This window comes from Neodiprion lecontei, chromosome 5 (assembly GCF_021901455.1).
Source record: "Neodiprion lecontei isolate iyNeoLeco1 chromosome 5, iyNeoLeco1.1, whole genome shotgun sequence".
NCBI lineage: Eukaryota > Metazoa > Arthropoda > Insecta > Hymenoptera > Diprionidae > Neodiprion > Neodiprion lecontei.
In genome coordinates, this window is record NC_060264.1 from 19,008,992 (window position 1) to 19,033,865 (window position 24,874).

Genomic DNA, 24,874 nt, shown 5'->3' on the forward strand with positions numbered 1-24,874 from the left:
ATCGAGGGACATTTTGCGAACCACTTTTAGCAGCTTGTGTAAGGGGCTGGTTGTAGCCCACTGAAACTACTTACATCTCAGTGTTGTAGCCACCCAAAGCGAAGAGCCGCGGGAGGATAAATCGTGTGTGTCGTGTTGAGTGCTACGCCGTGAAGCCGGTTGTTTAATCCGCGATCGTTCAGGTAATTGTACTATGCTTTTATTTTGTACAAGTATACATTTCGCATGACAAAAATCCGGCCACAGAACTGAAACGTCGAGCATAACCTCCCAATAACGCGTCAATCAAGTCTCCGTACCGCTGTCCAAGCCAACGAGAGTACGCGTCGTCATTTAGCGTATCACAAATTAACGACAGTCGAATTTCGCGACGAGTTTGTGTCTATCGGAGATCATTCGTATCGTACTGATCTCGTTTTCTGTCCCCGAAAGCTTTCACCTTATCTGGACGCCTCTTACAATAATCTATATTATTATTATTGTTATCGTGGATCTTGCGCTGTATTAGTTTTCTACGACTGTACGAGTTGAGAATAGTAAACAATGGTCTCTATTATTAATCTGGGCACTTTGTTGAATCGATCGTTTACAAAATTACAGATCATAATGGCAGATTCTGATGACGAGTACGATAGAAAGAGGAGGGACAAATTCAGAGGCGAAAGAACCGAGTCATACTCCAGAGAAGGAAGACGTGGCGATGATCGTCGCCGAGATGAGTGGGTTGACAGGTACGTGCAAATCTTTTACTCTAAGTGAAGTTCTTTTAGGTTCAGCTCTGCGAAGACAATTTCAGATGCTTCATTAAAAACACTGTCCAAGCAGCAGTCCAGGCATTAACAACATTTTTGTAACAACAGATTTGCTAGAAAATATAATATATTGCAACAGCAGTATTGTCTGAAATTTGGTAAACTGTAACGAAGTTATACCATACCCTTAATTTATATTTTGGAAACTGAATTTATTCGAAATAGTTCCAAAGATGCAGATGCCTGATTTTTCTTAAATGTTTCATCACATTATCGTTACTAAGTTCAAGGTCATTAATAAATCTAAATAGATGAGAGAACAATCCCGTATGCTGAATAATTTATATGTCGAATCAAGGATTAATTACTTGGGTTGTTTAAATGAAATTTCGGAAAAGAGTTAAAACTGTTTAGAAGATATTGTGTTCACTATCAATTGCCCAAATAATACTGCGGAGGATCTTCTAAACTACTTTTCCTTTCTTTCCTTTGTTCCTAAATTTTCGATTCAGACGGTGGAACCCATTGACCCTTAACATTGTGCTTTTATCAATTTAGATTTTGTATCGTGTATGCTACAAATCTCTCGTCTATAGGTTTTATAAGAAACCTGTAACAATCAGAGAGTTTAGCATGATAAAAAAAAATGTAACAACCCTTAGCTTCAAAATGAAGTTTGAAGGAGTTGAATTTCAAAGATACAAATTTGCCAAAACAGTATGATATGCAGATTTTCTGGATTTCAGACACTTCAGAAAGTTAATAGACAACGAGTATTTTTGATATTCCGCCATTACGATAACTTCGCAAATTTTAACGTCATACTCAATTGTATTCATTAATTCTTCCTCTTCTATCAAGCCTTGCACTTGTATTTTCAAGACAACATTTTATACCAAATGCACCCTTGTATTAAAAATTTTGATTTCTGTTCCCAGGGAATGGTCGAGTCGTCCAAGAGCGAGGCCCGAGTACCGTGAGTATCGAGGTGGCGGGGGAGGCGGAGGTCGAGAGCGATACAGCCCAGCTCGATCCCAGGAAATGGCTCCGCCGATGAAGCGGATGCGGGCTGACTGGGAAGACCGTCCGCGTTACGGGGGCCACGATTATTATGGTGGCGGAACTTCCTGGGGTCCAGATCATTACACGCCGGCACACCATAGCAACCATCACTACGGCAACCATTCAAACAACAACAGGTGAGCTTGTCTGTTTTTTCTCTTCAAATGCCCATTGTTACTTTTATCACAAATAGCTGCATCTGCTAACGATCGATGAGAATAAGGTTCCGTGGTCATTTTATTTTGTCATTTACATTAATTATTGTCTCGCTGTAATTAACCATGAAGAGATTATATGACGATAATAGAGTTTTGTCCGCTCTTATTTCGCACGGCATGTTGCCAAAGCGCAGCAGATTCACGCCTAGACTTTTGGCCAGGATGAGGTAGGTATTCATTATTTTTTCTTGATATTACGCAAAATTGTTGGAGTTTGTAGCTCTAACAATGAAGATTTTTGAAAACCTCGAAGTTGTTGAGATTTCTTAAGCTTTCCTTTGACTTAATAAACACTTAAATGTTGAGCGAATACAATGAAGGGATAGAATAAGTCTTGAATTTGACAATGATGTACAGAAGAAGTGGCGTTCATGGTTAAAATTTTGAAAATAATCCTAACCAAGAATGCTGCATTTAAAACGTAGTGATTATTTGCAGTGTTAATATAAAAAAAAAAATTGAGGTATAGTGTGGATGTATATGGATATTAACAATCGAATAAACTTGAGAAAAGTGCGCATTGACGTTGAAGTTTTTCTAAAAATAGTGATCAAAAGCGACGATGCCCGATCTAACATTCTTGGCGTGCATGTACACGAGTTGTGGCCCCCTCGTACTCAAATAAGTTCAAAGCACAAACGATATAAACACTTTAGACCGCAGACGATAACACACGATCCACGTTATGTTTGCATACAGGATTGCCGCTTTTGGCGCTGTCAAAAGCACTACACATATCAAGGATATACTCCGTTCCATGAGAAAAAATTGTTTTTTTTATACTTATTGTTATTGTGTAGCAAATTTCATTACGTATTTGTGCAACTGAGAAATATTTCAACATTAATTTTAATTTTAAACTCTGGTAAATAAATAACACCCCGAGGATTTTCGTTTAATTTACAAAGTTGCACGGGAGCCACCTTAAATAAAATCTTTCTGAATCCTCAGAATCCATTTCAATGAAAAATCAATCAAAATTGTTTTAAAACGTTTGAATAATATGTGTTATTATCGAAAATGGACTTGGTAACAATAACATAACAAAACATTGGTACTGAATTTACCATTTTACGCTAATTTCGAATGATTTTTGAAAAAAAGTTTCCACCATTACTACTTATGTGCATCATAAGATTCTAATGAATCTAATTAATATCGGGGAGTGAAATCTCTTGAAGTCCTTGAAGTAGTTAATACTTTGATAGATCTTTCAAAATCAGCAGTAAATCACATGAAATCGTTTGACATCCTCTTGAAAATGTCTTCATTACATAAATGTTTATTTATGTATTCATATCGACGGGACGGGTCCAATTACATAATATATATACTAAAATAATCCAGGCCTTTAGTTGCCGTTAATAGTATTACAACGATAGGCATGATGCTTTAAATTCTAGATACAACTTGGGAAAGCCTCAGTTATGTTGAAATATGCATTTAGATTTCGTCTTAATGTGGTAAAAATTAGGATTATAAGTGTCAAGTCGATCCGTATATTTATTGCACATACTCGCAAGTCGCTCGCATGGTGAAGCGAGGGGTGAATTGGTATCCATTGCAAAAAGAAAGACCGTTACGATCATTGTCTCTTAGGTATTAATTAGGAAGATGCAAGTTGAATTTTAATATCAGATTACTGCCATCGATGAAGTTGTTAAAAAGCTTGCAAGCTAAAATTACTATAAAAGTGTCAGGTTTTGATGAATTTCTTAGTAAATCTTTTAATGAAGCCAATGGTTCTACGAGCTTTAACTTGGATGTATTCAAAATGAAATATGAAGGAAAGTTTGATATAGAAGATTACTCCGAGATCCCTTACATGATTGTTCAAAAAGTAGTTGTCCATTGGTAATTTAGGTTTCCCAAAAGTTATATCGAAGCATTTTTTATTATTGCACCGTAAACCATGTAGGCAACAATATTTAAAGAGTGCATTTCTATCGTCCTATAAGAGTGCAAAGTCCGTTAAATTACGGATTTCCTTAAAGAGTTTAATGTCATCTGCAAAAAGTAAGAAAGAGCTATGTTTTATAGCTAGCGATACATCGTTAACAAATATTAGGAAACACAATGGGCCTAAGTGGATACCTTGAGCCACACCGGACAAAGGAGCGATCAAGCGAGATTGATAATTTTTTATTTTCATCCTTTGTAATCCGCCAGTAAGAAAAGACTCAATCCAACAGAGCAGTGAACCATGTACATCGTAGTAAGCAAGTTTTCCATGGAGTAACTTGATATTTACAAGATCAAAAGCTTTGGGTAGGTCAGCATATGTGGCGTTTACCGAGTTATGATTTCAAAAATCCATGTTGTTGTACAATGATATACTTTCTTGAGTAGATATTAAATTTATCATGAACTAGGCTATCGTACAACTTTGCAAAAACGCTGTATTTGTTAATTAGCCTATAGTTATTCATATCAGCTGTCCAGAAAATTTCCAAGATTCAAGGTATACGCCATTCTTGAAAAAAAAGTTAGCAAGATCTTTCAGGCAACCCGAGATGGATGATATGCATTTTTTAACTAAGATGGGTGCACATTGTCGGGTCCTCGACTAGAATTTGTATCTAAACCTATTACAGACTTTTCAATGTCGTTAGTTGTGAATAAGATGCTCCCGAAAAAGCCACTGTGTTCGAATGAGACTTTGGTAACATTTAAATCAGAGTCACTATAAACACTTGCGGACTTACAAGCAAACAAGTTAGTTATCGCAGTCCCTTTGTGGGCTGATTGGCCGTCGAAATGTATGCTGTTAGGAATCGTGTTACTGTTGTCTAACGTATTGATGCAATTAAAGAAGTTCTTAGGGTTTACATGAGGCGATTCCTCAGTTTTCTGTACGTGATTTTGTTCATCTCTTTGTTTTACAAACTGGCATCCTGATCTTTCTTTCTTAAAGTGATCATAGAAGGCACTCTTTCGTTTTCGATTCGTTTAAAATTATTCAAAATTCTGCAACTATGCTAAATCTCATCGATTGAATTCAATCTATTCAAAGAATAGTTTTAGTGGTGAAAATCTTTTCGGGGAATTTATGACAAGTGTTTTTTTTTTCACTTGACCTGCACTTGTCACGTTTTATTTTTAACAAGTTACTGGTATTTCAAAAAATTATAGAAATATTATTTCTTCTAACGCAACCTGATATTTTTCACAGTCGCGAAGTTGCCGGAAACTTCAGTAATTCGAATGTGGAGACACAGCCACCGATGATGTCGTTCAAGGCGTTCCTTGGCACGCAAGAAGACTCAATTACAGATGAGGAAGCGATAAAACGCTACAACGAGTACAAACTGGAGTTTAGGCGGCAGCAACTCAACGAATTTTTTGTCGCTCACAAGGACGAAGAGTGGTAAGTGACGATCCATAGCTTATTCATTATATTGTGATTGTATCTTTATCATTGTTGTTATTTATTGTTATTACACGTCTATGTTATAAAATATATATTATATATGTATGTCACTTCATTAACTCTATTCCTAGAGCTGGCATAATATATTTATACCCAGGGTTTGGAGTTTTATTGGCACATGTTTCACGTTTAAATCAAAAACGAGGCTAAATGAGTAAAAAGCTGGGGGAAAAAATGATGTAAAGAAATTAAATACTGGTGATTTTCTCAGAATGTAAATAACTTGATAGCATTCTTATTATTGTTCTTATTCTTATTCTTATTATTATTATTATTATTATTATTATTATGCTTGAATCGACTTCAACAACGGCTTTTTGTTTGCGATGAAATCTTTAAAAAAATCATTGTATTTCTTCTTATGTGTCGAACTTTGTATGAGATTATCACAAATATTACCTGCTTAATGTTGTCGGAATTACTAGTGTTGCGTACAAATCTTTACAGTATGAATATTATCTTACATGTTTTTTTTTTTTCTTCTCTCGAATTTTGCACCGTTCTTGCTTTTGCAATCACACAATTGGAGTTTTTCAGAAATTTAAAAAATGAATAAGTTTTTGGTAATTTTGTTTCATTTACGGTGGTGAGGGGGGGGGGGGGGGGGGTGTTAATGGAGTAAAGAAAATCCGAACGAAAGGAAAGCCGTTTTTGAAGTGTGAGAAAATGGCCAGAATAGTCATAGAAGAATAGAAAAATATTGATGGAAACTTAACGGGATGAGGGGGGAAAAAACGAAAAATAACAAAAAATGGGACAAGAATTATTTAGATATTATAACGAGGTTTGCTGGCCAAAATCAATGTTCATTATCAATTGTGTTACAAGATATTTGCACGTTCATTATTTACCTAATTATTATATTTACTAATACATATTTACAGACAAGATTTTTTTCAATATAATACAAACACCGAAAATACTTCAATTATAAGTAATTTTAAATCGTTTCAAAATTGTCAAAAATCTAGTAGATTCGTTCGAGTTGACTCTTTACGATGGCTCACTTTATTTAGAAGACTATTTTCTATAAAGTCACTGAAAGATATTTCCTTTCTTCACGGTAGTAAATTATCTGTATCAATTAAATATTCAACGACGCTGGTAGAATAAAAAAAAAGTATACAGTTTTTCAGTAAATTTGTAGAAAATGGTGTTCCCAACAAAATGAGTGATCGTAGAGTGAAATTGAACAAATTCAGATTTTTTTTTATCAATTTCCAAGCGTCGATATCTAAGCTTTACTTCACAACTGGACTATTTTCTATGTTTGTATATTTAAAGAGATCTTCGTAGCTTACGAATATGATAATTTGATGAATACTTGACTCGTGACTATCTTGTAATAAAATGTATAAAAAGTATCAATTTTCAACCAATACAAGCCTCTTTAAACAAATGACGAAAGAAAGGGTAATAAAAACCAAGACCAAACGATATAAGCCACAGTTTAATCTTCGTAAAATTTGTAACAATGTGATCAGATCTGTCTATCCCTACAGCACACAGAGCCGCCGGTCGCCCTATGCCTCGAGCACAGGCCGCAACGTCCGTTTATTATTTTTGATACGATTTTTAATGAAAAAAGAAAATTCTAATAACCGCGTTACGCGCATCAACGAGAAGACCTTAAAAAAGCAAACAAACAAACAGAGAAACGCCGTTTCTTGACATAAGTTTACAAAATATGACTGAGAGATTACGAGCTGGGCGCGCAAAGCCCAAATATGCTCGGTTAGGCCGCGTTCTAAACCCGCAAATAATATCTTATATATCAACAACTTGCCGTTATGAAATAATGGTTGTAGATATCTATAAATCACTCTCTCAGAAACGTCGAGAAACTGAATGCGAGCAAATACATATATCAGAATACAGGTGAGGCTCCATTCTGTAAATGAACCATGCTGTCATTGTCACATGCATAACACTCGTTTTTTCCAACGTGTTTCGTCCTAATCCGCCTACTCAAATTTTCTCAAATTATTCTCTTTTAACGACTAGACACGTATCAACGTCACGGCTCTACAAAAAACGTTCAACTTTTACTGCACCAAATTGTTTTTAACAGCTCGGTTTAGTTTATTGGATGTTTGAATAGATTAAAATGTGTGGAATTTTCGTTTTAAAAATAATTCAACCCAGCGAATTGTAACGAGAAAGAAACTGATACACGTGAAAAAGCAATTGGAACAATCAGGTAAAATATTTTGGAATAAATTATCTCCAAACACTGAATTATAATAAATAGCAAACAAAGATCGTTTTACGAAATTCTAGGCAAACTGCAGGAGAATTTTGAGAATTGTGATTTTTTTTTTTCCAATGATTGGTTTACTGCTATCTTATAACCAGGAGTTGAGAGATGCTCAAAAAAATTTGTTTTATACCTTCATTGAATAGTTCATTTTCATCACAAATTTACTCGCTCGTTAGGAAGTAGTAGGAGTTTGAAAAATGTCTTTACTGATTAATTGATGTGTCACTAAAATATTGTCCGAATTGATCGAGCCGTTCCTCTATAATTTAGAATACGCGCAACAATTATTGAAAAGTTGCACAAATTTGCGATTCGGTAACCAGAAGCAGGAAAAGCTTCAAAAGAGGTATCTATACTTCATTCAATTTTCCTTCAAATTGATGAAACCATTTTTCTACAGTTCAGGATACAAAATTTTCTGTATACACTCGGTTCAAATTTGAAAAAGAAAAAAGAATGTTCTTTAGTAGCGACTTTAATCTAAAGTCTATAATTCTCTTTAGATTTTTGCACGCCCAAGAATTTAGACATATTTATAATAAAATGGTTCTCTCACGAGTAATTCTTTAATATTGGTCGACTCTAAGATTTCTGGTCATGTTAAAAGAGAATAATTTTCCTGGGTAGATTAAGACGGGATACTTTACAATATTATAGATATATTATACATTACTTCAAGGTACTATAAATATTTTTAACTTACATGAATAACAACACTGTCCGTTTCTAATCAGGTCAAGGGTGGAAAAACTCTCCTAAACAATATTTTCACAGAATTTTAATCTTCTCTCTCATGTTTGCCTACAGAATACGTGACAATTGTTAATGCATTGTAAAATTTTTTTAAATCATTGACAAATTTTGTTCGCGATCCTTGATAACAACATATTTTAATATATATATATATATATTTTTAAAAATATTTCTTAACTTTTCTCTATCCACCTTTGATTTGATTGAACTTAAACACTGGATATTCGATACGTTTTGGTTTTGCAAGATGATGAAAAAGAAAAAAAAGATGCATCTTAATTGCTCAATAATGTTTTTGTGCGTTCCTATCGAATATCCAGTGATAATTTTCTGCGTATGATTAGTTCGAAAAAGAATAAAAATCGAAACATAGAATACGAAACTTGTAAAAATCAAGGATTTCAACGCGTTGCTGAAACTTTTTCAATATATTTATCTCACAAAATTTATTCTTGCCGAAGACGTCTCGCGTACTCGTTTTCAGTGTTTATTTGAAAAATTTGTCACACGAATCAAGCATCAATTTTATTTATATTAAATGAAAATTCCTTAATCAAAATATCACTTCATTCGACTGATTATAAGAGATTTTTCATTTAGAAATTCTTATTACCACAATATTATTGCTATTATTATTGTTATACTATTTTTCTTACTTTCTTTTTAAATATTGGCATTTTATAATTGAGAATATTTGTTTTATGCGGCGATAGGTTCAAGATAAAATACCACCCTGAAGAATCTGTCAAGAGGAAAGATGAACAAATATCTGCGCTCAAGGTACGAGGCGAGTCTTCACAGTTTGCATTTCGTTCATTTTATAAATGCTCTACTTTTATTTCTTTTTTGAAAAAAAAAAACCGTCGAAAATCGAAACACATTTATGAAAAAAGATGCACACAATTCTTTTTTGTAAAAAGACAAAAAAATGTTCTCATCATTCATTCCAAAAATTGTTTCATATCTTAAGAAAAATCATTGGTTGGATAAAAGATATACCAATGAGGAATTTGGTTAATTTTAAAATGATGAATGTGCCCAATTTAGAAACGTGTCGAAGTGTTTTTGGAAATGCTTCGGCTAGGCGAAATCGACAAAGTCTCTGTCGATGCTGATCAAGCAGACGCTTTGCTACACCTTTTGGATGCGGTCGTTATTAAACTGGAAGGCGGAAACGAAGAAGACCTCAAAGTTCTTGACGCCAAACCGCCTAATCCTCCCACTCCGAAGGAAACGACTCCTGCACCTAAGGAGAAGGAAGTTAAAGAACAAAAAGTTGACCAAGAGCCGGAAAAAGAGCCAGAAAAAGCGTAAGTGCATGGGTAGATTTTTTTCTACTGAGAATCGAAAGGAATGGATCAAATTCCAGGATGACCATTCCTCTCTAAAAGTAGGGAAAATTTTAGGAAATACTTGTAGTTTTTCTTGGAAATTCTGTAAAATGTGGTGTTTGATGACTTGTTGAAATCTTGAAATCATTCCTGGTGATTTAAACCAATTGTTCATAATGATACTAATGACAGTATAAATATGTACCTGCTTGGGAGTTGAACTTCCTATATTTACACTAAATTTAAAGTATCGATTCTAGTGTGTCTAAAAAATAAATAGTTTACAATACTTTGTCATCCGTACATTTTTCATGTTTGTATAGTTTATATTTCGATCGCTTTACAGGGAAGATGATAATAAATCTGAGAAACCAGCAGATGCTGATAAACAGAATGAAAACGATGAGGTGAACGGTGACGCTGAAATGGAGGATGAAGAAAAAGAGGAGAAGACAGATGAGTCGGAGAAATTAGCTGAGAATTCTGAGGTCAAGGAAGATGAGGTTCAAGAGGTTCAAACTCCGAGTGAAAAAGGTATTTACCAGTTTTAGAAACACGCGATTCTTTTCTGTTTCAACTGCTTGTCATTAATTCCTCGAGGCTTGATTCAAGCATAACAACTAGTTTTGTCCTCTCAATAAGTGCTTAAATGCTAAGATTTATCATTCAACAGAGGAAAAATCCGAGGAACCAAACTCCAAGAAGCGAAAACGTTCAGACAGCAATAGCAGCAGCAGCAGCAGCAGTAGTTCAAGCAGCCTTTCTGACAGCGACAGTAATAAACCAGACACTCCAAAAACTGATGCTCGTAAGTGTCGGAAACGAAACGATTTATTTCAACTATAGCGTTTTTCACTTGAAGGCACCAGCTTGCGCACAGCACATGCAGGTCGCATGCTCCACTTGGGAGTTTTGCGCCCACTTTTAAAGTGCAATGTATTTGATTTCAAAATCTAGCGCAAGTTTTTTGCATCAAGTGCACAAAAAGTGACATCGTCGTTGGAACTTGGTGGCGAGTGCGAGTACAATAAAATTATGCGAAAATGGCGGATAATATGAAGAGAAAAGCTTTGCAATTATTAGATTTGCAATATTATATATGTAAACACACTCTTTAATTTATAATGTTGAACTTATAAAGAATGAATACACTCACCTATGACTCATATCGCAAACTTATGCTCGGTCTGAAATAATGTCAGTCCTTTGGGTTTATGGCTTTCAATTATTCTATGTCAAGATCAATTCCCAAACGTCGTCTATGATTATCCCCATTAATTTCATGAGTAAAATATTGTTTTTGCTGCTTAGGTAGAAAACTTCTAGTAATTGACCATCAATCGTATCCTCTTGTACTTTTAAATTTCTTCTTCTCATATACTTGAAAAGCAACATGAGCCTGGGAATTTCTGACTTGAAGGTCTGGATCATTTTAAAAAATTCCCGATTATAATTTGCAGTACTTAAATTTCCAGGTTTTCAATACAAAGAGTGAAACAAACGTATTTTAAATAATAATATTACGTCAATCAGGCTTTTTTCTTTTTCTTTTTCTTTCGACAAAAAAGATTTTTTGTATTCTCAATAACAAATTACGCGATTCTTTTGATCTGGCTTTCAGCATTTTCTATATGGAATGTAAAATAAAGAAAGATGGAGAGTGTTACTAACATGTTTTTTTTTTTCAGAACCGGAAGAAAAATCTGGGGCCAAAGACGAAGAAGAGAAAATTGAAATCAAAGATGACGAGAAAGCTGAGGAAAGCAAAGACAAAGAAGAGGGCGAGGAGGAAACAAGCAAGGATGCCAACGAACCTGAAACTGTTATAGATTTGGCTAGCGAGGAGAAAGACAGAGAACCAAGAGCACTCCACAAAACTAGTAGCATATTTCTCCGGAATTTAGCACCAACTATTACCAAAGCTGAAGTCGAGGCGGTAAGTAGGAAGAAAACTTTAAAGCTCTGAACTTTATTTGTAAATGAATAACTGAACATTGGTCAGAAATTTTATTTGTAATGTATAAAGAAATACGAATAAATATTATAATGAATTTGACGATGACATTGAATTTAAGTTATTTATTCTTGTTTTAATGAAATCTCAGATCATTGTTTTCTTCGGAACCTTATTTCTAGTTATTTTTATTCAGATGACTAGTTTCGGTTTCTTCATGTATTTTTTTTATGAAATTAAATTGTGCAAAGTATTCTTTGAGAATTTTGTTAAATTTTTTGTGTTCTGTCTCAATGATCTATTTTCAATGACAAACTAGTTTCAAAACTGCTCATTTATTCAGTTTTGGATCATTTTCAAGCGTTTTTCGTATTCCGTCTCGGCCAATTACCTATTTTCATTGACAAACTAGCTTTAAAGTAACTCAGTTCCATTCTTTTGGATCATTGGCAAGTGCAAGTATGAGTAGAAAAGACTCACACGTATTGATTTTCAAATAAAATAGAAAAATGTGGCAGTTCTGTGCTTTGAGTACCAGTGCAAAACAGTCCTTGAACAATATAAAAACATGTTTTCTAAAACATAAACATAAACACGTTTTTTTTTCCCCATGTAACTTTCTGCCACGTCTAATTTGAATTTTAACAATATGCAGATGTGCAAACGGTTTCCTGGCTTTCTGCGTGTCGCTATTGCCGATCCTCAACCTGAAAGACGCTGGTTCCGCCGAGGATGGGTGTCTTTCGAGCGGCAAGTCAACATAAAAGAGATCTGCTGGAGCCTGAATAATATAAGAGTACGTATAAATATCATTTTTCAATTCCCTGTTCAATGAGAAAAGAAAGTTATTGTATTCACTCTTCAGAAAAAAGAAAAAGGAAAAACAAATCATGTTTCGCATGTTACAGCTTCGAGACTGTGAACTAGGCGCAATTGTTAATCGGGATCTTTCTCGGCGTATTCGAACGGTCAACGGACTTACTTCGCACAAACAAATCGTCAGACATGACATAAAACTCAGTGCGAAAATCGTCCACAACTTAGACAACAGAATAGGACTTTGGAATGAGGATAAAAAAGATGGCAATGCTTCGAAAGAGGGTGTCGATGGCAAGGACAGCAGAACCTCCAACGAAGTAGAACAAGCTGTAAATATCTCTTTATTTATCGCTCCTTTGATTCATTCTTACTTTGGTTAGTGACTATTGTGGGATTTGAAAAAATCCCGTTTCTTTATTTCTAATTACTTGTTTTGAATTCTTGAATCGTCGAAAATACATGGAATAATTGTAGTATGTTACTGTTCAGACTTCGACCGATATTTTTCGGTGTATTCGGTTTTTTTTTTAAATATCATTATTATTACTAAGAGAGATCAAGATTTTTTATTTTTTCGTCCTGTCTGAGCACTTATTTTAAATTGATTTTCAAAACCAATGTAATATTAAAACTCCTTGAAATACTTTGATTTAAGAGATCTTTATGGCTAAAAAATGTCTTTCGTGACTTTTTGATGTCAAAACATGGGTTATCAGACATTGTTCAGACATCCATTACACCATTTAGTTGTTTGCTGTTTAGTATGTTTTATCAATTTGTAATATGTATAGTCTGCACGTCGGTTTAAAACATTATTTTTTTTTGTTTTCAATAGGCTTTTGGACTCTCTTCGAAAAATCCGGTCTTGAAGAATATAACGGATTATTTGATAGAGGAAGCATCCGCCGAGGAGGAAGAACTTCTTGGTATGTCCGGAGACCAAGAAGAAGGACAAGTTGGCGGCGATGGCGATGGTCCCATAGAACGTGACCCGCTGCTTATAAAGGTACTCTATGAGACTTTACTTCAAGAAGAGAATTATTGTAGAAGGTAGACGACGAATCTAATTCCATGAAATAATAAGGGGATTTTTATAAGATGCAAGAGTGCGATATTGCACTCGTTTTTCGATAAAAACCATGTATTACCAGCTGGAAATGAAACTGTAAAACGATTTAAACGTCATATTTGGATCACCAAACATGTAACATTCTACAGTAATTCACACAGATTTTTAATTACATGAATATTTCGTGTTCAATGGGTAAATGTAACTCGAACAATTCACCAAACAAAGAAATTGACGAGAATTTAAATATGTTGATAATTTCCTCATAAAAATAATTTGAGTGAAATTGATTATTGTGAAATATCACAAATTCGCATCTCATATTTTTACAAATTTGCGGTAATCACATAGTAAAGTATGATGAAAAAAAAACATCAGTCGGATCAGTTGTAATTCTTCAAATATTCACAGAATTTAAAAAGAATTGTAGCTCCAGTGTAAAAATCTCAGTAAAATTAATGACGATCTAAAGAATTCGTTTATAGAATCCTTGCGAGGTCGCAGAAATTATAATGATCCTTCAAATTGAAACCTGAGGGATATTTAAAAATCGACAGGAAATTAAGGTTCACTCAACAGAGTGGCTAATTCTAGGAAACGCTTTTTGTCGTTCTTGGTAATCTTGCAAAATACCGTATTGAATGCGGTCTCTAAATTTTTCATCTATTATCAGTAATTTAAACTAGCCGTTCATAATTTTGATTGCTAGTTTAAATTTTTTTCCAATTCTTATTTCACTTGTTGAACTCGCTCTGTTGTCAATACTTATTTATAACAACGATAACGATGATAATAATATAATGCTTGAAGACTAAACTTCATATTTACCAGCAGCTTCTGTTTTTTTTTTCTTTTTTTCTAAAGAACTATGCAATTCCATTTTTTTTTTTTCTAAATATACTGTAAAATTTATTACGAAATACGATGTGTGGTAGAAGCATAAAGTCAGAAAAAAGCGTAATTTCGATCTAAGATAAAGTATAAAAGAGGGAAAGTTTCAGAACTAAATTTAGTGGCCACCCTGTTATTAAAATGAAACAATAATAATCGAAGTAACTGTGACTCGTTGCCATTCAATTTACCTGCGATATAAACACTTCGTTTCGTTTTACTTCAGGTTCTGGACAGATTGGTTCTCTACCTGCGTATAGTGCATTCTGTGGATTACTACAACCACTGTGAATATCCGAACGAAGACGAGATGCCGAACAGATGCGGCATAATGCACGTCAGAGGATCTCCGCCGACCGCCAAAGTATCTGCGACTGAACTTTCCGAGTATTGTCGTAATTTTGAGAGCAAGATGTCCGTATTTCTGACACCGATGGCAACAACTACCTCTGATGAATTCGACAAACTTGGCGCTAAAAATTCCGAAGCGTATCCTTGTTTCACACAATTATTACTTACATATAATTTCACATGTTTTACATTCGATATTGCCAGTTGAAATGAACTGTTCGTTTCGGTTATATTTAAATCAGTTGCATTGGTGAATGAACAAGGTATTGCCTCTACTGGAAGAAAATTTGATGTTTGATTTATTCACTATGCGAACAATCGGAAAAACAATTAAGCGAAACCCTCCATTAATCTGTTAGTTGTAACTGTTGATTAGTCGATGATTCAAAAACCCGATTGATCGATTAATCGGAAAAAAAATTCGAATTTGCTCCTGTAGTATTAGAACGGCACCTAAATACATATCCTTAACATCTTCGTCGTTGATTAGTGAGGTCGAAAAATTCGTGCAAGCGAACACGCAAGAGCTTTCGAAAGACAAATGGCTTTGTCCTTTAAGCGGGAAAAAATTCAAGGGGCCGGATTTCATCAGAAAGCATATTTTCAACAAGCATGGAGAGAAGGTAGCAGAGGTAAAAGCTGAGGCCGAGTATTTCAACAATTATTTGAAGGATCCAAAGCGTCCTCAGCTCTCTGAACATCCAGGTAACAAAGCGCCTGTTAGAGAAGGACCTCGTGACGGATTTTCACCTTACGGTGGCGCAGTGTGAGTAATTCAGTCAGATTACAAATGATGAATAATCAAAGACTTTTATGATTATTCCTTAGTCTGTATTTACAGGGAAGAATCATGGTATTCATTTTTTTACTTCCTGTTTCAGCACGTCAGAGAAAAATTATTTGAACCCGTATTTTTTTTCTTGTTTTGCTCCATTTGAAACGAATCTAAAACGGATACAAAAGGTTAAAGAAACAAGTTTCTACGCCACCCCTGTCAACAACTCGACTATTTTGTAGTTTTTATGAGCATTGGTGCTCATTATTTATTATGTGATGACGTTAGAATTATAGGAGCAGGAAATGAGAGCGTGCAATTTAATCATTCCTTTTCTAACATGGTGAAAAATTTACATGACGATATAATTTATGAAGTTTCTAATTTGCAAACGGAATTTCATTGAGTAAAAACTGTCTATATTGAAATATTACACCAATTGAAAATGTACAAAGAGTTTAATTTTCCAATATCGACCTTGAAATAATTTTTCTTCAGATAAGGAAAATACATACAGAGTAAGGATTTCGTAAAAAAACATTTATTGAATAATAAGTAGGTCAACACTTCGTACCAAATAAACATCTAAAATTACATGCTCAGTACTTTTGAAGATTGATGTTTATTCTCGAAATACATGCCAAAGTTGTCCAAACATTTCCGATGACAGAAATTATATTTTCAATTTTATTTTGAGATGGAAAAAAAGTTGTTACTCATTAATCTACAGATAGTTTGATTGGAAAATTTCATTTGCCTTCTCCCAGTAGATTTGGGGGTTACGGTGGAGGTTACGGTGGACGTGGCGGCGGTTATGGTTCTGGATATGGCGGAGGCGGTGGAGGATTTAGCGGTGGATTCGGAATGCCGCGTCCCAATCGTGGAGGATTCAATCGAGGACGGTGAGTTTTAAACAATGGCTAAGAATTTCTTTTAACAATCTCAACGTCTACTTTGGAAGCGCATGCCAAATGTGTTCGTCATGACATCGATAACTGGACTGTTAAATTTTACTGAAAATCTATATTGGGAGAAATTTCTTCTTACAGTTTCCACACAATTCTTACAAAACATGATAATTAGAAAAATAATCACTTTAATTTGGTACTTGGTGTGTTTTTTTTTTTTATCCTATGTACAAATGTTAATATCAGCCATGAACTTTGAATTTTTTTCTTGTTTTTATTCAGTATAAATGAACAACAATTTAAAAATTTATTATTAATCGATGATTCACACTGAAATTGATAATCCATGACTGCAAATCTAGTAATTGCGCATGCGCCGTACACATTTTTCACCTAGCAATGAATAACAGGAACGACTAGATTGTCTAGTTTGCATTCTATTTTCTATTGTATAAGGGTCACGTAATGATTACAGGGCTGCTCCAGACTCGACGTCAAGGACTGTTATTAGTTATAACGACTTGGACCAGCCTGACATGGACATTTTTTAAGTTTTATATATCCCAACCTGATTCATTTTTCTCCGTTGCTATCTCTCTCTCCCTCTCCTCTTTCTGTTTCTTAATCTTTTTTCCTCTATCTGTGAATTATTAACGCTTCAATTGAGAATATTAAGCTGTAATTTCACAACCATTTGTGTCAATTGGAAATAGTAAAATATCATTGACACGAGATTTAGCAATGCAAAAAAAGAAGAAAAAAAAACATACAATCTCCCTGATTTGTGAAAATTTTCCATCAACTTCTTATCTAGCTTATTTATATTTTGATCGATATTCAACGACACGTGATAATTGCCCAACACGTATATCGTAGTATCACAGAATTTAAATACGATAAACCATGAAATTGATTCGGTTTGTTTTATATTCCGAAACAATAATTAAAATTTACAATGAGAAAGTCAAACGAAGTATTTTTATAACAATGTGCGTAAACATTTTTCATCTTTCTTTCTGTGCGTAAAGTGCTATTTTATGGCATACCGTGCGTACCGCGAGTATTTCGAAACGCTGTATCAATATGACCTCACTTTTTTCATATTATGCCAAAAAGTAGCAGATTATCCACGGAAATCACGATCAAAAGAAAAGCTTACTTCACCCACGTTATAAAAAATACCGTTCAACATGCGTGTGTAAGTTTTTACGACCTCGTACAATCATCGCACGTAAAAACTTACTTCACGCACTTGTATTGCAAACTACTATGACGCACATTAGAATATATTTTGGCGTTTTTATATATATTTTTTTTTATTCAAACTTGGTGAAAGGGACGTTATTGAAAATTCTAAGCTAGCAATAAACGTCGAGTTAGGCATATATTGTTCGTTTTTTACTTAACTTTTCATAATAAAGTCAATCATTCTTGATCAAGCTTGATTAGTATTATCTATTAGTTCAAATACCGATTGTTGTCTAGTTTTGTTTTTTTTTTTTTTTTTTTCATTGGTTAGATTTTCAAACGTTTTATGCTCGGTTCTTTATCAAAATTCACATTTGATCCTATTCGAATTCCCGTTTTTGTGTTTTCACTGTGAAGTATATTTTATTTAACGATTCTTTCACGCTTTACAGTCACAGAAGTCATAATATAACAAGCAATTCAAGTTGAAATTTTATAATATTCCCGAAAAATTTTCTATAAAATTCTTAGTTTCAATCAACTAGACAAACTGTTCAGTTGTTGAAATAATTTTTACAAGCCAGAACTATAAAAGTCGCCTTTGGGGTTACAAATTAAATAAAAGTTTAAACTTCTGTACTCTGACAGTTCAAATAAAAAAAAATGTCTATAAATACAAAGTTTGTATACGATTGATGGTTTCAAAAAACCTTTTGTAACTTTTGTAAAGAATATAACGGATTTGCGCCTCCGGTGATTGAAAGAGATAAACAATTGATCAAATCTAAAATAATAACAACTGTTGTTATTATTATTATTATTATTTATTATTATTATTATTTTAGTTTTCATGTGTCAGTTCTTTTTTGTGAATATCGTTTGATATCGTATTTAATCATGCTAAAAATTTCATACCAAACTTTTTGTGGTAGATTGCTATTAATTGAATGATTTCCGGCGATGATCTTGAAAAAAAAAAAGATATTCCGTAAGTGTTTTTACGTCGAGATGAATGTTTTATAAATCGTACTTTTGTTACATAAACAAATTCACTAAATCGGGAATTCTGACAGCAAACTGATCAAAGATCATGGCTTTGAAAAGAATAGAAAGACAAAATGTTGGCATAGATGCCAATTATTTCAACAATTGAACAATTAAGTTTCTTAATTTCACACAAGCACAACGGAGGTATTCGCTTAAATCCGTGAGGCGAAAATCTATGGTTGTTTAGAAAAGAAAAAACTTATTGACAATACGTCGTAATCGGTGTCATGAATTTACTCATTACGGCCTTAGATCAAAACTAACTTTCTGTATATAATACTTAGATATATACATACATATATATATATACATATATAAATGAATGATAGTAATAAATAATGGTGAATCATACGAATAAAAGATTAAATAAAAATCATGGACCCGCAAGAGATAAATGAAAATATATTTCGTTCCTGATTAATCGTTTCTTTTATTTTTTATCCCACACCAATTTCATCCCTCAGAAGTTCAGTTGGTCGGAAAAACTGTTGAAGAAAATTGAAAAGAAACTAACAAAAAAAAAAGTGAAAAAAATGCTTATTTGTTGCATGATGTATGCGCATTATGTATGTTACAAATTGTAACCTTTGTGTGTTCGTACTTTAATATGTCGTATCCCACGTGAAGTTTCGCCTTTTCTTTTCATCACCATTTCGATTGCACCCTTTTTTGAAAATGTTCTTTTCTTTCTTGCTTCTGATTTTGCAACAGAATACAGATATATAAAAAAAATTGAACCAAAAATGTTCTAGTTGTCGTGCGCTTCAATGTTATTTGTTTGTTTTTCCGTGCATTCTAAAACCCGTTGATTATCTGTAGAATCGTTTATACAAGAAGTGATAATTTTTTTTGTACCATTTATTTTCTACCTTTGATGATAAATTTTGTTCATTTCATTTTGTTACAAGAAAGAAATCTGGTCCCGTCGTCATCGCTGAATAAAGTTTATTCTTGTTCTATTTTCTCTCATTTTCAGTGGTGGCGGAAGTGACATGAGGCCAGTGATTCACTACAGAGATCTTGATGCGCCGAGGGAACCAGATGAATTTATATAACGATAATAATAATAACAATAATAATAACAATAAATAACCGATCGTGACGAATTTCAAAGCAACACACAATGTTTACCTGTTTAGTCAACGGTATAATTTTTTTTTAGCACTACAACACCGTCAGATATTCTTTGCACTGGTTCTGAACAAGGCTTATATAAAATTTCGACTTTACTATGAGTAATGTATCGATATTATAGAAATTTTGTTGACGATAACCGAAGCGTAAAAGAAACGCCAAAGAATTAACTTCAGTTTATAAATAAATGAATATATGTATTTCAATACCTTGCTTTGAAAACTAAATATAGTTGATTATTTAGAGTGATAGGTGCACGTGCAAGATACTGGATATATTTTACAAAGTAAAGTAAAACTAGAAATTGCACAAATACAATGAACAAAAAAGGAGTTTCGATATTGCTTTGAATCAGCAGAAATTTTATTCTGTATTTTAAGCTTCCGATCAGTGACGAAGTACGTACATATTAATTGTATAATAAAAGCCTTCTAGTAGATTTTTTTCTGGGGCTTTATTTATTCATAGTTATATAGAGCTCAAGTAGGCACGGTAACGACGAATCACTCACGTGTACATTTACTGATCAAATATATTACATTCGTAAATGTATTTTAATGGTGTACAATTCTGACATGCTACTTATTATACATATATATGCTATGAGAGCTATATTGTGAATAAATTTTCGTAACGATCCAATTAAGTATTATTAATTCATCCGCGTTAATTCATTTAGCGAGAATCGAATGTATCGTACTGGCTCATCAAAATTTAGGAGAAAAGAACTGTTGAAAAATCTATAGCAATGTTATTTGCTCCAATGATGGTGAACCTTTTCTCAAAATGGTTTTATCTCAGTTTGTGTCATTCCAATTTGTTCGAATTTATTTCTAATTAACATCATTGATGCAAATAACATTGCTAGAGATTGTTTTAACAGTTTTTTTTTCTATTTCTGACCTAGATTGTCGAAATTTTTCTGAATACGCATCAAATGCATAATACTGATTGTGCAACTTGTCGTAAGTTTTTTAAGATTACCACCATTTCATTATTTATTACGAACCCATCAGCTGATTTGATTTTGATGACTAAAAACGCTCATTTCTGGGAACGAGTTAAATCATGGTATCTGCTACCTGAAAAAACTTGGAAGTCCTCGAATTCTCAGGGATTCTTTTTTAACTCCTAGAATATCCTGAAATTCTCAGGGAATTTTGGAGTAATTTGTTTTTTAATAATGAAAATAACCATAAACTTATACACGCTTACGAATAGGTATTGACTTTTTTAACGATCGAAATATGAAAAATTTTATTCAATGCATATATATAAAAAAAAATTTCCTCACACTGAATAACATTGTTTTAAATGTGCCATGAATAGAATATCATCTCTGCTATACTTTTATAAAAATTGATAAATCGCTTAGGAAAACCTGGAATCTTCAGGGAATTTATGGTCCTGCCTTTAGTAGACATCCTGTAAATGGTAGTCATTATGAAGAAATGCTCGAATTCATTGTTCATTCAATTCACATACAAAAATATATTTCACATTTATATATTTATTTACAATTTTCCACAATAACTTATACGCCATGATTTCAATTTTTTTTTTATTAAACAGCGTAGCGACCGTTCGCAGCTGACATACTGTTTCTAATCTTAAAATCACGTTTTGATTCAATTAACCATAAAATAATGCAACAAAAAAAAGTCAGATCGTGGCAAAGAGAATTAACCATCCGAGAATACTGTCTCCATATTTGAAGTAAATCGGTTGAGCCGTATTTCAAATATTGTAGGCACCAAAAACTGTGTCACAGAGCGAACTGGTTCACGTTTTTGTCCACAACAATGCTTCCTATTCGTTGATTCTAATGAAAAATATATTTTAACGAAGCTCGATATACATACTTTTAAATAAGACATTATTAATGTAAATTTCCAAACTTAACCCACTGTTTCATCCGTTTACTGGTATTTGCCTTTCTTAATGTGTTTTTCCACTGTGCAATAAAACAGCAATCTTCCTCTATCGCACAAAGTTGTGCAGTACCGAGAGGAAGGTAACCTTGTTATAATTTGCGTTTTCCAATCATTCGTCTTATAATGCGAACCCAGTGTACAATCGGTAAGCAAGATTACAACATTAAAATTGCTAACTTTACTGGTTCGCCTTACATAGAATAACCTTATGGTGATTAAAATGATATCTATCTGAGTATCGAATAGACATGTTTACGATATAAGGTGCTGCACAGAAGTATTCTTCGACCATCCTCAGCGCGAAAATGACATCTTATTGTTTCATCAGTCCTTCCATGTTTTGTGTGCAGCAGTCACGCAGTTATATCCGTTCTGAATTTCTCTTGGCGTTAACATCGACGCCTTACTCTTATATCAGCCAGCGTCGATGTTAACGCTAAGAAAAAATTAAGGATGCTTATACTCCGATGCTTATACAAATAAAAATCCAGGGTCGATGATAAATTGAGAACTTGGGGGTACTGAAGTGGCTGGTGGAAGAACGCTGGTATTCATACTAAGAATAAAGACGGTTCGAAACGAGAGCGCAAGACTGCTCGGTTCTAGAAAATTATTTCAATTCCTCAACCGTTCCTTTTCTTAATGCCAATATCAACACCTTGTTCTTCCACCTGCCATTTCAGTACTTCCATTTTCCTGTCTGCCACAGCTCCTGCCACACAATGACCTGCTCTTCCATACTTTCGGTATACGAAACTCAGTGCTGCAAATCCCGTCCATCATTCAGCTCCTTTCATCGCTCATTCCGCTGATTCAATTTCACGAACTGACACTAAAGAAACATAGTAAATACAAAATTTCAATCGGTTTAACTTTACTGCAACGCATTTTTAATTCATAAATTGAAGAGCATTATCTTATACATTGGTCAATTAATTCCGTCAAAAACATTATATTGGTAGCTCAACGAATGTAACGTTTATTACGGATATTGTGATGTTTGATTATTATCAATAATATATCATATACATGATGTAAAACAGGAAGTATTTCACACTTAGAATATATTATGACAATAATCTACTTGTATCGTATCTCATATCCTTGAATCCCACGTGAAAATTGCTCAAAGCCCCATATAAATGCTTCAAACCCCATAAAATTTCCATATAAATTCCCGATAAAATTTGGTCCAATAGATAACCTGTTTTGTCTAGTCTCATTCTACGGCCGAAAAAGTGACGTATCGAAAACAAATTTGCAACAAAAAGCATTGGACTCGTTCGCAATTTGATACTTTGTCAATCGTGGTTTCATACACAGGTCTGGGATATATTCTGTTCGGGGTGAAAGTGTGACCACAGTGAAATTGATACGGCACAATCACTAAAACTCCGAGTGGTATATATACATGACAGAGAAGAAAGGATCATACATGTCCATGCAATCACACCATTCGGAATTACAGCGATCAGCACTTGCGCACGTTGAATAACTGCAGGTAACTAATAATAAAAAATTAATCTTCTGTGGCCGCCATATTGATTACACTTTGGCCACACCCAATCCCCATACGGGCCGTGTTCGTAAATTGACTGACAGTACTGAAAATTCCCTAGGACAGAGTCAGAACTATTCGTGAACTTGCAAGCGCAAAAGAGATGAAAGATTGCTGACAGTACTGTCGGTCAATTTTCGAACACGGCCAAAATCACTCAACTCACTAAGGCCGTCATTCAACTCAACTTATTCAGTACATTCCTCATTGGGAAATACACATTTGTAAGAATCAGAAGAAATCTCATTAAACTCGAGCGCGCGCCGCGAGATATAGTAAACTATATGTCAGCTATAGGTATATGCCAACCATATCGTGAATTGAATGAATTTTGATCGAGTATATATAACTGATAATTTGTGCGTTTGTAATTTATTATGTAATATTTTGTATATTCTATTGCATTTACCAGAAAAATCATGTAATAAATTACACTTGCTGATTTAACCAATGAATATTTTCAGTAAGGATACAATTGTCTTGGTTTTAAAATACTCTTATGCGATCTTAAGACTTTTTTTTAATTAATCTATGTATATCATCAATAACAATTACGGTAAATTGAACAAGAAGTACATATTTTAGAATTAAAATAATAATATATTATCCCAGATTCTTCACGTTAATTTTGTCAAGTACAAATATAAGTATTGAAATGATTATAGATGTAAGTTGGTATAATCTTATTGCCGACAAGCAAAGTGTAATTCTTTTATAGTAAGGTTTAATAAGTAGCTGAGAATTTTTTGAGTTTCACCACGATACAATACAGGGTTCGTATGCACAGGGAAAACCGTGAAAACGGGGAAAACTCAGGGAGTTTCTTACAGTAGGGGAAAGTCAGGGGAAAGTCAGGGAAAAGTCAGGGAATTTCAAAAATAAGACTGGAATTTTAAGTTTCTTGAAGAAATAAACTCGTTCTTATACGTACATTACTTGATATCAAACATCCTTTCGTTTGTCAATAATCAGCGGCATATTTCTTGGAAGGTTACTGAAAAAAATCCTATTTTCAGGCTGGAACACCTCGAAAAGTCAGGGAATTTCGGGTTCCAAAAAGCGTACGAACCCTGCAATACGAATTAAATTATTTTTAACTTTGCCGTGTGACTGACATGACTTTATGACAACAGTCACTCTATCGTACGAATGTATATAGTGTTTTGAATTCCAATTCGTAAAAGGTACAACTCATTTCACATTTATGTTTTCGTTGTAAATATTAAATGTGTACACTTGTATGTTTTACGAGTTGTACTACTTTCCGCTCGAATAATTATAACTAATGCATCAAATTGTATTAATCAAAAGGAATATGAAAAGTACTGGAACTTTTGGTAAAATATGTGTGATAACTTTGGATTAAACGTAAAGTTTTATCGACAATAATAATGAAATGACATAGTATAAATAATAGAACGCATGAAATGAATGTTTCTC

General features: G+C 33.7%; 1 protein-coding gene and 1 long non-coding RNA gene across 5 annotated transcripts; one reads left to right on the forward strand and one right to left on the reverse strand.

Annotated features, from left to right (window-relative positions):
* Positions 1–25: 25 nt before the first annotated feature.
* On the forward strand, positions 26–21,759 carry LOC107225491 (serrate RNA effector molecule homolog). 4 transcript variants are annotated; one of them, XM_015665976.2, is made up of 16 exons: positions 26–182; positions 601–731; positions 1,691–1,951; positions 5,205–5,399; positions 9,189–9,255; positions 9,523–9,785; positions 10,153–10,340; positions 10,480–10,614; positions 11,495–11,742; positions 12,416–12,556; positions 12,669–12,908; positions 13,415–13,585; positions 14,766–15,028; positions 15,381–15,656; positions 16,433–16,567; positions 19,785–21,759. In XM_015665976.2, the coding sequence occupies exons 2-16, from the start codon at positions 607–609 to the stop codon at positions 19,861–19,863; spliced, it is 2,787 nt and encodes a 928-aa protein (XP_015521462.1). In that variant the 5' UTR covers positions 26–182; positions 601–606; the 3' UTR covers positions 19,864–21,759. The 4 variants fall into 4 exon arrangements, with proteins under 4 accessions (XP_015521462.1, XP_015521463.1, XP_046597963.1 ...); XM_015665977.2 differs by having other exon boundaries at positions 16,436–16,567; XM_046742007.1 differs by lacking the exon at positions 19,785–21,759 and adding an exon at positions 17,049–17,246.
* Positions 21,414–23,809, reverse strand: LOC124294800. The gene is made up of 2 exons (XR_006904725.1): positions 23,312–23,809; positions 21,414–22,708 (listed from the first exon to the last, which is right to left on the reverse strand). It is a non-coding gene; the product is annotated as an uncharacterized LOC124294800 (long non-coding RNA).
* Positions 23,810–24,874: the final 1,065 nt, after the last annotated feature.